This window comes from Drosophila sulfurigaster, chromosome 3 (genome assembly GCF_023558435.1).
Source record: "Drosophila sulfurigaster albostrigata strain 15112-1811.04 chromosome 3, ASM2355843v2, whole genome shotgun sequence".
NCBI classification, from domain to species: domain Eukaryota; kingdom Metazoa; phylum Arthropoda; class Insecta; order Diptera; family Drosophilidae; genus Drosophila; species Drosophila sulfurigaster.
The window spans coordinates 37,077,393-37,095,738 of NC_084883.1; the positions used below are offsets into that span (position 1 = coordinate 37,077,393).

An 18,346-nucleotide genomic window follows, 5' to 3' on the forward strand; every position below is an offset into this window, starting at 1 on the left:
AACGGGCGTAAAGTTAAAATTTAATAACCGAGCATGCAATCAGATGAAGAGATTGATGCGAATTGAAACTGGCTGCGCTTGAATGAAGCATTTAAGCACATGTGCAAGTAGATGCCAAGGTGTTTCATGTTTAACAAAGCAAAAGAAGGTGCAATTTATAGCCAGAATTGTCCGCCAAGATTAAAGACTTGGAAAACTATCTAAAATTTGTAGTGTAGTTACCAGCGTAAAATAATGGAAGTTTAAATGTGCAATAGAATCGATTATAGTTTGTGATCTTCTTTGATTAAAGATTTGTGTTGCAATGCTTAATATGTTAAGTATGAAACATAAATGGAAATCTTCTTAAATAGTAGTATGAACTAGAAATGTCTATGTGAAAGTTAAATCTAAATCTCACTTCTAGTACACCTAAGTTAATCGCCTTTATTCCGATTGAAATCAAAAATGTATAATCTATTAATTATTTAGTAATAATTCTAGAGATAAATAAAAAGCAATTACCAGTATCAACAATACTATAATTACTTCAAACTTCAATTTAAATTTTTGCCTGCACTTTTATCGAAGAGTAAACAATTCAAAATTCTTATTAAGCAAGTGGCAGGCATCAAATGTAGTATGAAAGCTGCCTCAGCAAAGTTGAGGCCAAAAAAGTGTTCGATTTGCAAAGAAATTTTGCAGTGCAAAGCAAAAAACAACAGCACAACAACAGGATTGCTAAAGTGCAAAGTGTAAAGCCAAAGGCAAACAGAGCACAGAATAGAAAAAAAGTAAAACTAGGCAGAGTAAGAAAAATGCTACTAGGAGTAACACGTGCAAAAAGCTGTCTCTGCATCGTTGGTATTCATGTTTTAATTCATTGTATCTTACGACCACTTTACAGGCCGATTTCTCATGGTCACTTAAACTGGAGAATGACACAGTCGCATTGGGCGGCGGCGACAAGAAGTCCTTTAGGAACAAAAGCTTGTACGTGCTGACCGAGGATTCGGACATTGCCAGGACTTATCGTTGTTTGGCCAACAATACTGTGGGTCCAGGTGCAGTCTGTGAGATTGAAGTTGCTGGTGAGTTAACACACGGTGATCGCCTGCGAGTTCGAGATGCAGATGAACTCAATGCGAGAAACAAAAACGAAAACGAGAAAAAATATCCATAAATTGTGTAGCGAAGAGGAAACGGAAGCTGATTACTGTCAATATTTGCTTCATCTGTTTCCGCTTTCCGGCTACGCCTTCTTTCCCCTCTTTTCCCCTCCTTTAACTCTATTTTTTACGTAGCTCTTGTTTTGTTGATGCTCTGCATAAAATGGTGGCTAGCTGCTTCCGCTTTAAACTAAAATGGCGGCCACGTTGTGCTGGCGTTGAGGCAATTAGGGAATTGTTTGCCGCCCCAACAGCAGACCAGCAAATTTCTATGTATTCCGCCCCCCACCGCAAACCCTCCCTTCTCCTTTCCACTCCTTCCTATCGCATACCTGTTATTCTAACATGCGCCACGTTTTATTACAACCAACGGAAATTGATTTTTGCACTTTTTTCTTTTGCGTTTTACGAAAATCAGTTCGAGTTTCTTTTCCTCCACCCGCTTTTTTTGCTGCGTCCTTTTATGCGCTGTGATTTCTTCCCGCAGCTGCTTAAGTCGTTTTTTTGGCAGCGATTTTAATGCTCGCCGCCGCCGTCTTGCTCCTTTTCTTTACTGTGTCCACTTACTAAGCCACTTTTTATTTCATTTCATTGATTGAATTGAAATTGAAATTGAAATTTGACAGCTGATGACGCCAGCATTTTTTGTCTCTCTTCTTTTTTCTTTTCTTTTATGTGGCCCACTTTAGAATTTTAGAGCTTCTTTAGTTGCTTTTTCTCCCTGACGCCTTCACTGATTTATAATCGATTATAATGAACGTTGAACGTAACGTAACTGTTTTTCCATACTTAAACCAAAACTCCTTTCCTTTAGTATTCCCCATTTCCGAACGCACATCAGTTCTCATTATTTTTATATGCAAAGTATCAACTTTTTTTGGTTTTCTATTATTGACAGCTGGTTCAGCACTTTATTTGTGGTGGCAAGGTAAAACACTGAAAAAACGGCCCATGAGAGTTAAATTTTCATTTAATTATTTTGAGTTTGCATTAGTTTAGTTAAAATCCCAAAAAATGTTGAAAATTTTCGTCTGTTGGTGATTTGGATCCTCATCTATCTGTGGACTAACATTTCTCTTGGCTACTCTTTCTATCTTCTTCCCCCCCCGTTTGCTTTTGAAATTTAATGCTAATCCACTTTTCACATGCCTCACTAATCGCTGCTTCCAATGATAATTAGTGCGACCAAAAAGTAAGTAGATGCATGCCAACTAACTCAAGTATATTACATTTACTGAGAATACCCTTCAATTTGAGTAATGTAATATATATATACCTCAACCTTGCTACGAATCTATAAATAGTTTAAAAACAAATTTACCAATAAATAACTTTACTAGTTCATTGAATTTGAAACTAGATGATTAGCTCTGAGTTAATTTATAAAGCTATTAACATTTAAAAGATACTGGTTTGACTGGGAAAGGAAATACAGTAAGAAAAATATATACAAAGCCAATTTAATGATTCAGCTTTTAATTACAATTTTTATTAAGATCAAGGGCATAGACAACTTTTGATGAAATCTCTAAAGGATGAACAAATTGATTTAAACTAATTGAGTTAAAACCATACTCAAAATAATAATAATCATTTAGTCTATTATATTGATAATATGTAAAAGAGCAGTTAACTCTCCTATCAGAAATTAGTCTGTCTTGAATTATTTCCGTGTTGTAAGTGGTTATTTAGAAAGGCGCGTGGATAGTAAGACTTTAGAACGCAAAGATAAATCAAAACAAAACGGATACGGATAGCTTAACATACATAAAAGTACGATGTTTATTAATTTTGTCAGATCGATAATATTCAAATTCACTCATACTTCTTAAATATTTGCTTATTTATTGGAAATTTGTATGTATATAATTAAATTAATATGAATATGAGTAAATTTCCACAAAAAAACTCTTACTCAAAGCTAGAGCTCTGCAAAATGAAAAACGTTTCGTAAGACTGACATCAGAGAACGGCTTCGGGTGAATGAAAAAAATTCATACGCGCTCAACAGCCGAATAATCACACTGTTCGGATCAGCCGATCAAACTTGCATGCGCTCACATTTTCGTTGTAGATTTTAAATCCACTCGGGTGCGAGCGATTTTTTGTTTCACTCCAAATTATTCGGCTCGTGTTCAGCATAATGATTTCGGGCGCTACTCATTCGGTTCAACAATCAATTTTTTGAACAAGAATAGCAATCAACTCACAAAAATCAACTCATATGATTTTACTCATGCGCGCATCAAACGGTACTTTTTCTGCACAGATGAAATGTGCGAAGACAAAAAAAACAAGCAACAACAACAAGCTTCAAGAAGCTCGCATAGAAATTGTTATTGTACATGCATTCGTTATGCTCACTTCGTGTCGTCTTGTCGCTAATCGTTTACTCATAAACGATCAACTCGAATTGATCCGAATGATGCTTTCGTCAACACATACTCAATTTTTTGATAGGAATGATGCGTACGGCAAAATAAGTTGATTTTCACTCATCACTGTTTTTTTATTCAGTGAGTTGAGTTGAATGAGAAATTTTGAGCCGAAAACTCAAGATGATCGGAATGATGTGTACAGCAAAATGAGTTGATTTTTACTCATCGCTGTGTTTTGTTCAGTGAGTTGAGTTGATTGGAAAAGTTCGCGTATGATTAAAATCAAGAAAATAGTGATTTTTGCAGTTCTCTGACTGACATAACAAAAGCGCATTTAAAACTGAGCACCAGATGGCGCTGCTAGCACACTTAGTGTAAATGCCTGCTTACAAATGATGCAATGACCGACTACAAGCGATAGACTAAAGCCGCAAATGCTGTTGCGCTGCTCGGCTGCTGCTACTGTTGTTGCTGCTTTGCCACATTCTTATGCTAATCCATACACACACAAATACACACACACATATGTATGGACACTTGTGTAGAGAGAGTAAACTAAAACTAAAAGCCGCCATTTTTCATTTGTCGCTCTCTCGCATGTTTAATTGCATAAGATAGGAAGTAGATAGCAGGCTTAGTTGGGTTGGGAATTTGTGGGTGGTTTTCTGGGTGGGTGGCTACAAGGAGTGGCCGCTGACTGCTAAATGTTGTTGACACGCGAATCCACACGATGCCAAAATGAATAGTTCATAACATATGTGAATACACTCGCAAAACAAATACTCACACACACACATGCAGATGAGATAAACGTTGGCTCGAAACAAAAGCCGCAGCTAGAGAGTGAGGGAGAGAGAGAGAGGTGCATTGCAGTGTGTGTGTGGCAAAGACAATTCATTTGTTTGGATGATAAACAGCTGAATTATAGCAAATATGGAAAACAATGAGGCAACGCGTGAAGGATGCTGCTGATGCTGATGATGCTGCTAGCTGCCTAGCACAGTTTCCACAAGACAATGGCAATATTACGTGGGCGTGACAGACACAGGGTGGACACACAGTGGAAGGGGGAGTTACTTTTGTAAGTAAAACATGCAATGCATTTGTGTGTGTGGCGGAGGAGGTAGAGGAAATGCTGCCTGAGACGAAGGTCTGCAATGGCAAAACCATGTGACAAGTTGATAAATGAAAGTTGTCTGACAGCCAGCATGCAACTGCAACTTCAGTCAGTCAGTGAGTCAGTCATTCACTCAGTCAAGCGGCTAAGTAAGCTGCCATTGGGCTTAGCTCGGATGTCAGTTTGTTCTACACAAAAACAAAAACAACAGAAAAGAATTGCATGATGTGCGAGACAAGTTTTGTTAAACATTTGCTTTAAGTTTCCCCTTAAAAAAAAACAAAATACATAAAGTAGAGACTAAAGTAATTCATCCAAAACGCTCTCCCTCTTTTTCTCCCTCTCTTTCTTTTTCTCTTCTTCTCTTTATATTCCACATTATAGAACAATTGGTCTGGTGGCAGCGTTGGGACAAAACGATGCTCTATATAGTGATTAGCGCCATAGCGCTTTTGTTGCTGGCCGTCATCATTATTTGTATCATAATCATTTGCATATGCCGTCGCCGTCGGCGTCAGGATAAATGTGAGTACAACAACAACAACTACAAACTATTACGGAAATGTTCCCCTAGCCATAGTCTTAGGAAAAGATCAAAAATCAGAAAAGAAAAAAAAAACAAAAAGAATCGAAACAGCGAAAACGAGTTTAAGTTAATCCTATATATCTATAACAATTGATCACAACCGAAACCTTAATTAAATGTAATGAATACTCTTTCTTTTGATTATCATTTTCTGTTGGATTTAATTTCAACTGAAATTTGTGCCAAACGCTTTCGACTTTCAACTTTTGCATGTGCATTTTTCTACTGCCTCGCAGCATGCTTGAAAAAATATAAACAACAAAACAGGTTACAGGACGCCTGCCTTAGTCTATCATACCCCATAAGTGCGTCGGCCAGCTTATTATCATATTTGCAAATTCAAATGAGTTTTTCAATCGCCTCTTGCCCTCATAAGTAGGCTATAGTTTTTTTGCTGCTCGTTTTAATTACTGATTTTAAGCTTTTGCTGTGCTGTGCTCGACTCTGATGTGCTTATGAGTATTATTATATTTTTTTATGAGAGTAAATTGCATATTTTTATTTAACAAGTGCTACAGGGTGTTGCAATAAGAGGTTCTCACAGAGAACTCTGGTGTGCCGCACTTTGTTTGCTATTAATTCATATTTATAATTCAAACACTGAAAAAAAGAAAGTAAATATAATTATGTATTTTATTTTATTTTCTTTTCCTATTTTTTTATGTTTTTCAATTATACATATGAATGGTTATTTGTGTAAACAACAAAAACAACTATTTTGCTTGGCTGCATCCCCGTTAAATGCTTCAACACACACATCCACAAAAAAACAACTACAAACAACGACAAAATCATCTGTGGACATCAATGCAAAATTAATAAAATGTATTAACAATATGAAATGCTAACATTAATTACAATACCACAATAATAACAATATAAACAACTCTCCAACTCTACAACTAATTAACAACCACAATCAACAATTATTTTTTCCAATGTTTTGTTAACATTTTATTTCGTGCATTGCTTGCAAAACATTTTTAATTAATTTCGCCTGCAACCTCACACTCCAATTCAATCAACATCTATCTATCTATTTATCGATTGATCTATCTATCTGACTCATACACTTGTGTATAATATATATTGTTGTCTCTATGCTGCTTCAATTATTAATTGCTCGCTGTAACCACCACAACAACAACAACTCAACTCAACTCAACTACAACTACATCAACAACAACAACCACAACTGCAAACAACAAACAACCACAAACTTCAACATTATAATACGCTGCTTTCAATGCTAATCAAAACTCTCTTCACACACACACACACTTCGCACACATAAACACAATTCAACAACATCTATAACATCTATAACAACGAAAACAACCAAACAAACAACAATAACTTCAAAACAAACAAACAAAATTGTCATTTGATTTAAAATTCATTTGGTAAAGATCATACGGAAGTATCCATTAGCGCCAACCAGAGGTAAGTGCTGCATTTCTTTGCCATATTCAAACGACTTTACGAGTAACTTTTGTAACTTTTGAGTAATATTTTGTATTAAAATTTTAATTATATTTTCATTATTGTAAAGTTTAAAAAGTATTTAAAAGATTTATACAATCTTTGAGGTATTTGTAGAGGCTCAAAAAGTTCAATTTACAATTTTAGCCAAACAATATTTTAGTATTTGAAAATGAAACCAAACGCCAATATAGATAAAAAATATTAACTCAATAACTCTAATTATAATTTAGCGTTTCTTTCTTGTGAATTGAAAAGTTTTACAGTTCGATTGTTTCTTGTTTACAAAAGGCTTTTTTAAATGAAATGATTCTCTTCAGTATACATATGTATATGTATATACTTCCCTGAAAATTCACGAAAACTTTAATTATAATACAGTTTTTAAAAAATACCACTCAATAAATTGAAATTCATGATAAATTGGTAATATTAAAGCCTCCACATAATATATTTTTTTTTTTTACTAATTCCCAATGAGTATTAAATTACAAAAAGATTTTTGTCTAATAATTAATGGAATTAATAGAATTTCTCCTTCTTCAAATACCTCAATTTGTGTAAATTTATAAATACACTTAAATTTATTTAATTAAAACTGCTATTTAAAACTAAATCTTTAAAAATATTTAAATATTTTCATAAATCTTAAAGCTAGCATGCTTTTTTGCGCTTAATAATTAGACTAAGAATTCAAGTTCCAACACAATTTTTGATTTATTTTTCATGTTTTTTTCTCACGCCATTTTTTATGATTTTTCGTTGCAATTTTTGCTAATCGTGCGCACACAACAACAAAACAACTCGACAAACAACAACAACGACATACGCAAATGTAAATTGTATTTGTAATTGTAACGATGTGTGTAATTTTTTTGAAATTTCGTATTCAATTGTTGCTTGCTTCGCTTCATTCAAAAATACACACGCTAACAACAACAACAACAACAACAACTGACAACACACACAAAAAAACATACTCACTGCAAATACAGCGTGCTATCATATCAGCCGGTGCTGCCACAAGTAGGCGTGGCACTGCCCATACAAGAGACAACAGAGACAACATTGCTGCCATCGACTTTGCTGCCACCGCAACAACTGCAACAGCAGCAGCAACAACAGCAGCAACAGCAACTAAAGCTGCCCGCAATGGAGAACAACAATGAACTGGCCACGCCCCCGCCCACAGCGCGCAATAGTGCGTTGCCTGCCACAGTGCCAAAGTCGCCACCACGCTGGCCACTGCGGCCGGGCGTCATGTTGCACGTGAGCAGCGACACCAAAGAGAATCTGGCAGTGAATCGCATGACGTTGAAACCGAATGCGAATTCGAATCCCAACTCAAATCCAAATGCGAGTCAATTGTCGGCGCAGTTAAGTGCCGTGCTGAATGATAGCCAAACTAACTCAAATAGCACAATGCTAACCGAGGTGACGGTGATGGATGCAACAGCAACTGGAGCAACAACAACCACATCGACAGCGACAGCAATCGCAGCAGCAGCGGCGGCAGCAGCCAAGCGTAGGCTGATGAAGACTAATCCCAATGACATTGCCTTGCCATCGACAGATGCAGCCACCAGTTCAGCTGAAGTTCTGCCCGAGCTGGCCGCCTGCCTAGACAATCCGATTGCAGCCACAGCAGCAACAACTACCACGACGGTGGCAACAGTTGCTGTGCCCGGGAGCATGCAACGCATTTGGAACTTTGTGTTTCGGCGAGCGAAGCGCACGGAGCAGGACGATGGCATCAGGGACAGCCAGCGCAGCCATGTGGGCTTGTTGAACACATTTTGGCGTGGGCGTGGCAGTAGCGGCGAGTCGCCGTTTGGAGCCCAGCATCGCCTCAAAGGCATTCGCAGCAGTGGCAGTGGTAAACAACAACAGCAACAGCAACACTCACGACTCTGCAGACAATAATTTGTGATTTTTTGTTTATTCTTTTTTATTTATGATTTGCCTAACTTATGTTGCCACACGTATCGCACACACTTAAACACACATACAATCGCATCTTCACGTATCGCTAGTCACCTACAAAAAGACGCCAACAGCAACTAATTCAACCACGACAACAACAACAGCGACAGCAGAGGCAACAGCAACAGCAACAACGACAGCAACTTGCAGTCCCAGCAGTGTCCCATCACATGCCTCTGTGACATTTCAAGCGCCTTCATTAGACAAGACACCGCCAGCAGACACCACAACAGGAGCAGCAACAGCTGGCGCAACCGGAGCAGCAGCAACAGCAGTCCACGCTGGGCCTGGCTTGGAGCCAGCACAGTTGCAGCCAGTGCGGGGCATACTCAAGTGTCCCACACCCCCGCCACGCCCGCCGCCGCCCATATTGCCGTTGCGGCGTGGCCCTGGACACCAGCAGCAACAACAGCTGTCCAGCGACAGCGGCAGCAATGCGAAGCCAAAGCCGAGTATTCCCAGCGGCAACACGCTGCCGCCGTTGCTCAAACGCACCGTTATGGTCTCACCGAGCCGTGTCGAACGCGTTCAAAGTAAGAACAAAACTCACAAGTCATCTGCCATCCACTCATATTCATACTCACACTCACACTCATTCCCAACACTCACTCCAACTCATTCCCCTCATTCAGACAGTCAGCCAGGCATTATTCACTGCTAGTCAACTCATAAATCATTTACATTGATTACGCTTTTCAATTGAATTCTGAATGTGCCTGGCTTGTTTATTAATACTCTTCTTCGCCTCGTACTCCAAGTTCACCGAGTACATACTTTTCTCCTCGTGTATCTGCAATATTTTCCACGCATAACGTGACTTTCGCCTATATACTATATGTATCTTTAGCTATGGAAAGTTATTAAGCAAAGGTGACTTGCCAAATGTGCAGCACTTTATTGCGAAAACAAATCCCTCAATACACTCGCTATATGAACTTTTAGCTCAACGTTCGCAAATTTCATTTCAAGCCAGCAATTGTTGCCTATTTGGAAATTGATGAATTGCAAGTCTTTGAGCTGGGGATTTACAAGCATTTTGAGTCCTTAGAATATTCTACGAAATTAAATTCTCATGATATATAAGAGTGAGTTTGCTTTTAAAAATATTTTGGAATTCTAAGAAATTTTCTAAGGAATTTTTATTAGAATATTAATATGGAAAATAATCGAGGAATATAAAAATATCTTTATAGAATTTCATAATAATAAAAAGAATAGAAAAAGAATTTCATAAAAGGATCAGATCTAATACATTGGATTATTAAAAGTACTTACCATTTCTATGATAAATAAATACGCTCATAGATTTTTGAAATATATCTTAAAACATATCGACTGGAATTCAGGCATTCCCATTAATGAAAGTGTTATAAAAATGTCTTCTGAAATAAGCTCACTTTGTTTTACAAATTGTATCCAAGGAAGTTATTAAAAATAATAAGTAATGCTATCATTTATCAAATTTCCAACACATGTTTCCCAAATACAAACGTACCAAAAAGTTCATATAATCAATCCGAATGTCATAAAAATCATCCAACAGTCCTCACTCACATTGTAAATACTGTAAACACGTACTCTGAGCTATCTATCCTCATTTTGCCTAATTTGTATCTCTTTGTACCACAAAAAAACCTATCAACCTATCGCTGTAAGTAATTTACTATAACGAATCGAATCTCGAGGTGCTAATTTAATCGAGAGCAAGTGAAAAGAATGAAAGTAAAGAGATAATGACAAAAAACAACAAGTAAGAGAAACACAATGCAAAATGATCGATACTTCACATCATCATCATCATCAAAATTGTTTATAGATCGCCAAAAATCGCAGAACATCAGCCTAACGCAATCAGCAACTTGTCATTAGTCCAACTATCGATGTTTTCAAACTTACTATCTGTGTATATATTTCTTATACAATTTTTGTTTTCTTTATTTGTTTCTTGCTTGCACTTGTTCAATATTTAAATGTTGCCTGCTTGTGAATTGTCCTTTGTTCGAGTTTCCGCATGCAATTATCCTTTCTATAAAAAAATAAAAACTAAAAACCAACGTGATAAAAATTATAATTATTGTATGTATAATTTCTATAGGCTTTCGATTTCTAGGTATTATGAAAAAAAAAGAGAAACGACTTTAGTTTAATTTTAGTGAAATGATTTTTAGCCTAAATAGTTTATGATTTTATGATTGACTAATTAAATTTTTCTTCTTTTCTATTTTTCCAAAATCTTTTCGTTTACATTTATCTCATTTGCTCTTCTGATTTACCAAAAATCGTCGCAACCAAAACAAAAAAATTAAAATAAAAAACAAAAAAACACAACTGAAAACTGTGCAACGCTCTAATCGCCAATAAAATCAACCGATCCGTATACTATATAGTACACGACAAGTCGTCTTCACTGGGGGATCCATTGACGGAACCTGGCGAGTATGAGAATCTACCGTTTCATGGTCTGCAAACGGCACCTAACAAGGTACAGTTGAAATCCTATTTGTTTAAAAACAACCTAACCTAGAATTGAGTATCGAATTTGTTCACTCACTCACACACACACACTCACTCACACGTACACACACAAAGAAAGCATCCACACACACTGCGCTAATATCGTAATATCGCCTATAAAAAAAAAGTTTGATCTTAATCGTATTATACCTAAGTACATATTATGTATAAGTCGAAGCTTTTGTCTCTTTTCAATGTCTATATCTATCACTCTTCATATATATATATCTATCTATCTCTGTCTCTGATCCTTAGTGTTATGTCATATACTCTATATATTTATCTTTAGTTTGATTTACATCTGTTTTATAATATAAGTATAGCGAGTGTGTCTAGTATAATTCTTATATAACTAGCCTAATCTTAAAGCTATTCGCTTTTTCCCATTGCCATTTTGCCATTTGCCTAATGATGTCTCATTCATCATTCATTTGTCATTTCAATGTCATTTTTTTGTGCTCTTTCGTTTCCTTTTGCTTTTACTTTTTTTCAACATCAAAAAATCAAGCATATCCGTTTCAGTTTTTACGCAAAAAAAAACACGAAACAAAACGAAACGAAATGTTACGAAATATAATAATAATAATGATTTATGTGTCTTCAAGTGAATTTCTCTTGAATTTCATTTCTCTTTGGCTTTGGTTTTTGATCTCTGCTACAAACGTTAATTTAAGTCCCCCAAATTGTATGCCTAATTGAAGTGATAAATGTTTTTCTTCTTGTGAATATATTTTATAGAACAGTAGTTTATATTGTTTAGCTTGTAAGTTTCTTATAATTCATTTAATTTATTTTAGTTAAATTTCAATATATATTTTCTACACATTAAATTTAGCAAATATGCGAGCCTAGATGGATAACGAAAAATAATATAAATTGCTGAGCAAAAATGAAAAATTAGCATTTCATTTGGTGTAATTTACTAAAGAATTCTAATTCTAATTTTAGAGAGTGTAAAAGAATATTATTATAACATTAATTGAAAGTAGTCAATTAATTTATGGAATCAGTTAAATTTCAATGATAATACTCTGCACTTAAAGACATAGTTTATATAACGTTAATAATGTTTTAATAAACAAACTGTGGTTTGCAGATAGTGTCTAAAGGGTAAAAATCACAATGGAGACATTGAACTTAAAGGGAAACTATTCTATTCATTCTTAGTTTTGAAACATTTCTTTATGATTTGAAAATGTTATTTTTGGGAGAAATATTGTTATCTATGTAATTGAACGTGCTTTCCATGTAACTATTTGCAGTATTGTTTAAGTGAATTCCTAAAAGTTCTCCATTAAAATTATTTCTGACCGTTCTTTTATTTAAACTACTTGTTAATAGAATGTTATAATAGATGGGGGAATAAACAATGGCTTCCAAAATGTTACATAAAAGACTTAACTAAGTAGAAAAAAAAAAATGTAGACATTTCAAATGAAATGGAATAAAATATTTGTTAACCGAATCCCTTGCTAAGCTCGCATATTTCGTAAAAAGTTCACAAAATTGTGGAATCACAAACTGAATAAATTTCCTCAACTGAATTTTGCCATCAATGTTGTTTCGCTAGTTTCGACACATTTGTTTCAAACACGAAAACAACTTACAACAATTCACTCACAATTTAATTAACTCAAACTCTTTAACTGTAAAACAGCCAACTTTAAATTCGTAACTAACTGAAGCTCAAAAGCAAAAAGAGAGTCATAAACTAACCAACAACTAATCGAATGTTCTCTCTCTTTAACACGCTCGCTCTCTTCTAACACGCTGCATGTATCCGCCTCCGCCTCCGCCACCGCATTCGTATCCGCATCCGCAGTTCTCTACTACCCCTACAAATTTTAATAACAACACAAATGTGGTGCGCGTCGCTCCACGACCCAAGAGACTCAATGGAAATATTGGTCAAGCCATGAACAACCCGCAGCAGATGCATCACCAGACTCTACAGCATCCTCAACAGCAGCAACACTACTACGACCAGCAGCAGCAGCAACAACTACAACAACAGCAGCAGCAACATCAGCAACAGCTGCAGTACAACACTTTGCAGTACGGGCGTGGCTGCACAGCCCCGCCCCCTCACAATCGTAGCATGGATCAACTCGAATCCAGCTCAGATCAAATCCAATACAATCTCAGCAATTGCTTTCCCAAAAGCTACACCGAATACTATCAGCAACATCATCACCAGCAGCAACAACAGCAGCAGCAACAATCACAGCAGCAGCAGCCACAAACATCGCAGCAGCAATCGCAAAAGTTTCACACGAATTCCGCGTCCAATGCGCAACTCTTGAATGCCATCGAACACGATTATCAACCCACATATGCAGTTGTAGAACGCCTGCCACCGCCTCCCCCCGCTCCTAGTTCAGCGTTGCTCAATACGAATCCTTTTCTGGCCGCCAGCAACTTTAAGAAATACGATGCAGCCGGACAGGAGGAGCTGCTGGGCAGCATGCAGCGTGGCAAGCGAGGCAAGGCGGCCAGTTTGCTTGATCGCATGGACATGGACAAGAAATTCTATTCACTCAAGTTTCCCAATGGCGGCGGTGGCAACAATAAACTAAAGAAGCCCGCATACAATCTAAATGCATCGCTGGCAACAGCCACTGCGAATGCAACGTCGACGGCGCCAAAGTGCAAGCGGCATCATTCCTTTGCTGGCGGTAGCCATGGCGATATTGAATCCAATGGCAAGCCCATGCGTCTGTACGATCCGCCTGTTTATGAGAATGTGGCGGATAAGTGCAACGGCGACACATTGGACAATGAGATGGGCGACGACGGCAGCAGCAACATACTGAACGCTGGCAGCAATCTCAACTTGAGTTTGAATCAAAATCTGGCCACTGTGCAGTTGCATACGCAGCCAACGGCTGCCGTCGTCTCGCAAAGCCACAAGAAGAAACATCACCATCGCCAGCACCAGCAAAAGGCTGATGCCCAAGCCGGCGCCGTTGGCGCTGACTTTCAATTGATGGAGCCCGAACGCCTTAGCATTTATCGCAGCGATTCGGGCATCTCGAATAGCTCGTATGAATCGCAGCTGCCGGCACTGGGTCAACGGACGCCCAAGTCGCACAAGGCCAGCTCCTCGGGTCTGAATCTGACTCGCAAGCCAGTCTACATGAATGTGGAGGGTCAACAGCAGCAACAGCAGCAGCAGCAGATGGCAGCACGTGCCGGCTCACCGGCGCACAATATTAATTCGTCCTATGAATCGGCTTCGTCGGCGCCAGTCACAGATCCCACCTCGCTTAGCTCGTGCAATTCGCTTTATAGCAGCGGCACCGGCACCGTTAGCGTCAGCAACACACGCTGTAATCGCCATCCAGCATCGCACCATCAGCAACAGCAGCAGCAACAGCAGCAACATCAACATCAGAAGCAGCCAACGCCGGAAATCACAACACCCGAGGATTACGAGCAGTACCAACTGGGCCATCAGCCCGGACATTCTGCCTCCATGTTGTCTGTGGCCAGCAGCATCAGTGCCGCCAGTCGTGGCAAGTGCAAGCCCTCCGCCAGCACAACGGCAACAGCATCAGCACTGCAACTGCAACAGCAGCAGCAACTGTCGCAACGCGTGGGTCCGCATGAGGTGCGTATGCTTCAAGATTCGTTTTAGGCTCAACGGGGCATGTGGCAGGCAGCTCAATTACTGGTGGCAATCCTTCAATTTGCACACAACACACTTGCCACACAATTACCACCACTATATCTCTCTCTTCTACGTTCATTTTCATCTGTTTAAAAATTGAATTCAAGAAAGAGAACTCTCTGATTAGCTAAAGTTTTTATTGGGTTTTAATTGCTTTAAGTTCAAATTATTGCTTAAATTATTTATTTGTTGATAGCAAAACAGTAATAAAGTTTTAGGAACTTTAAAATATTGTAGAAACAAAAGAAATTATAAATGAATATTACTAGCTAAGTGTTTTAACTTAGAGAATTTATACATGTTGATATTCAGAGCCCCTTGAAGAGAACGTCAAGTAATTTTATCTTATATTTAATCAGTCTTTACAGTAAAATTAAACATTTAGAGAATTTAAATATTGCTTAGCCGTTTCAAAGCAATATTTTTACACTTCGTTAGAAATGCCAAATTTCTTTAGAATGCTGTCATGCAATATGAGCACTTCCTAAAAATACAAGGAAAATAAATATGTACGTGTAAATTCTGAATTAGATATGTTATACAAAAATGTCAATAAAATGAGAGGCAATGGAATAAAATTCGGAGAAATTTTTAGAAAAGCTTGAATTTGCATTAGGCGGTAATTAATTTGATTAAATTATATTTGTTCTTTGTTGTTTTAATCTTTACAATTTAATTTTTAATTCTTGTTTGAATTTGTGTCTGTTCTGGAGAGAATTAGATTGTAATTATTTTGATTTAATCAGTATCTTTGTATTTTTAAATACAATTTTCAATTATCGTTATTTTGCAATTGTGTCAATTCTGAATAGAATTATTTGGGAATTATTTAGTTCAATCGCTTTTATTCTATTCATTTATAAATACAATTTTCAATTCTTTGTTATTTGTATTTATTCAGGATAATCAAAATGGAGTTAATTTGGTTGATTTAGGTTGATTTTAATTCTCGTTATTTTGAATTTGTTAGGTTAAAATAAAATGAGAAATAATTTTGGGCTTATGCTGTTTAAACATATTTAATTTTTAATTCTTGTTGTTTTGAATTCGTGTTAATTCGGGGAAAAAGTAAATGGGAATTAATTTGATTAAATCGCTTTTGATCTAGGTTATTTTGCAAATATTCACATTTAATTTTTAATTCTTGTTATGTTGACCGCAAATTTCTTACATGATTTCATTATTTTCAATTATTTTCTTTTACATGTCGCACATTTGCTTTAATTGCATAAACATATTATTTTGATGAAACAACAACAAAAACTGCAATGCTGTCGCCACTCACAACAAAAACAACAACACGAATAATATTAACAATAACTATTACACAAAATGTAAAATGAATGCATGTGAAATGCCTTTTGATAAATCGCAAACCACAAAACTAACCGCAGTCAAACCAATTGCTGGCCAATAATCCATTTTTAGCACTTAAACGGCATAACAACAGCAACTGCAACAGCAGCAGCAGCAACAACAACAACAGTGTTGCCTGCAGCAAGAAACTACGACGACAGACCATCAGTGACCCCTACGCACATATCAAACGGTATTATGCCATCGATGCCGAAGCCCCTAATGCCAACAGCAACAACAACAACGGCAACTTCGATGAAGCCGTTGGTGCCAACAGTCATTGCTGCACGGCAGCAACAGCAACGTCAGCAGCTGCAACAGCAACGCAACAAATTAGCAGCAACAACAATGGGCGGGGGGCTGAGCATGGGCAACGGGGGTGTGGCCATCATCAACAACAAATGCTAATGCCAAATGAATTGCAGCTGCAGGCAAGTCGATTAGCTGCCACCTCCAACTCCAACGCCAACGCCAACTCAAACTCCAGCTGTAATGCCAGCAATGTTGACGGCAATCAGAATTTAAGATATGTACCGCCGATGCCAAGTGCAACACAGCCACTGGCTGGCGGGGCCTACGATTGTTTGGTGGTGCGTCGCCCGATGCGGTTGCCGTTGCGCAAACATCACACCTTCCACTTTCAGACCACACAAACGGCCAATGGCAAATTGCAGCAGCTGCGACGTCAGCTGCAACAGCAGCAGCTGGAACGGGAGCAACAGCAGCTGGAGCTCGGACCGCTCATCTATCGACCATTGGCGCTAAGTGAGCGGCATGCCTTTAAGCCAATATCGCCAACACCTGCAACACCTGGAACAACAGCAGCAGCAGCAGCAACCAACGCATTGCCTGATTATGAAAAACGCAAAGAGAATGCAACACAGCAGCAGCAACAGCAGCTGCAACCAATGGCGTTGCAACTAAATCCTGCCGCTTCGTTGGAGGCATTAGAGGTGCTAACTAAAACGCATCCGGACTTTATGTTTACACGACCAAAGAAGGAACAAAACGCAGCAGCAACGGCAGCAACTGTTGCTGGTGAGGCAGAGGAGGAGGAGGATTTGGGATATTCCTTTTGCGAGGAAGAGTACATGGTCGATGATGACAACGGCAACAGCAATGACAATGTTGTTGATGAACAGCTAGTTGATGAAGAGGATGAGGAGGAGGAAACACCACACAATGCCACAGCACCGCCCACAACACCCGCCCACAGCAACAACAACAACAATAGTGCAGCCATTGCCAATGCCACAGCAGGGGCATTGAGATACTTCATGACGCAGAGCTATCGCGAGGTGCACATTTAGAATGCCACCAAATTTTGGGGCACACACAAAAGTTAGACAGGCCTAAACGACGCATACAAGGTATTTAGAGTAATAACGCAAGTAGATGAAACTCAACGTGAAAATGAAAAACGGAATAAGTACATATTTATACTTAGCATAATTCAAGAGAAAGAAAACTTAATTAAAATATACAATAGTTTCTAGCATAACAACACAAAATGAGAGACAACAACAAATTACATTCTGCATTATTCTCATATCTCATAAATATATATTCATAAATATATTCACGAATAATAGACGCGACTCGCTTGGCCTCTAGCGAAGCCCGAGATTCTCAACCCAATATGAAGAAATCGAATATATATAGTCTATATAGCAAGTGTGCTAAAGGTCACAGATGACACGCCGCTGCTTTGTTAGTGTAAATAGTTAGCTTAAATTTAAACTTGATAAATTATTAATTAACAATACAAAACACTTAACATTCCCAGCACAACAACAAATGCGAAAAGCGATTCATTCCGACAAAATCTATATATATAATGAAATATGTTTAAGTATTATGCATTAAGACAACTCTGACTGTATGTGTGTTAAGTTTGAAGTAGTTTTGTGTAAATTACAAATTTAGATATGTGTATGTATATGAAAAACTTGTATTGTATATATATTTACTAAATAGAAAGCAACATTTATAATCTATGATTTAAGCAGCAAAACCAAAACAGAAGCCAAGCCCTTACTATTTTGTATTAAGCAATGTATTTATTCCATATTTATTTCATTAATTTAATCGATATTTATAATTACCAAAGCA

General features: G+C 37.6%; 1 protein-coding gene across 1 annotated transcript in view; it reads left to right on the forward strand.

Moving 5' to 3' along the window:
• The window catches only part of LOC133846508 (uncharacterized), a 96,909-nt gene extending 79,365 nt beyond the window's left edge, over positions 1–17,544 (forward strand). Inside the window, 8 exon segments of the mRNA XM_062281526.1 lie at positions 887–1,070; positions 5,028–5,168; positions 6,639–6,672; positions 7,707–8,587; positions 8,745–9,227; positions 11,082–11,176; positions 13,031–14,818; positions 16,273–17,544. Of these exon segments, the coding sequence (XP_062137510.1) occupies positions 887–1,070; positions 5,028–5,168; positions 6,639–6,672; positions 7,707–8,587; positions 8,745–9,227; positions 11,082–11,176; positions 13,031–14,818; positions 16,273–17,544 (4,878 nt within the window).
• The last annotated feature ends 802 nt before the right edge of the window (positions 17,545–18,346 follow it).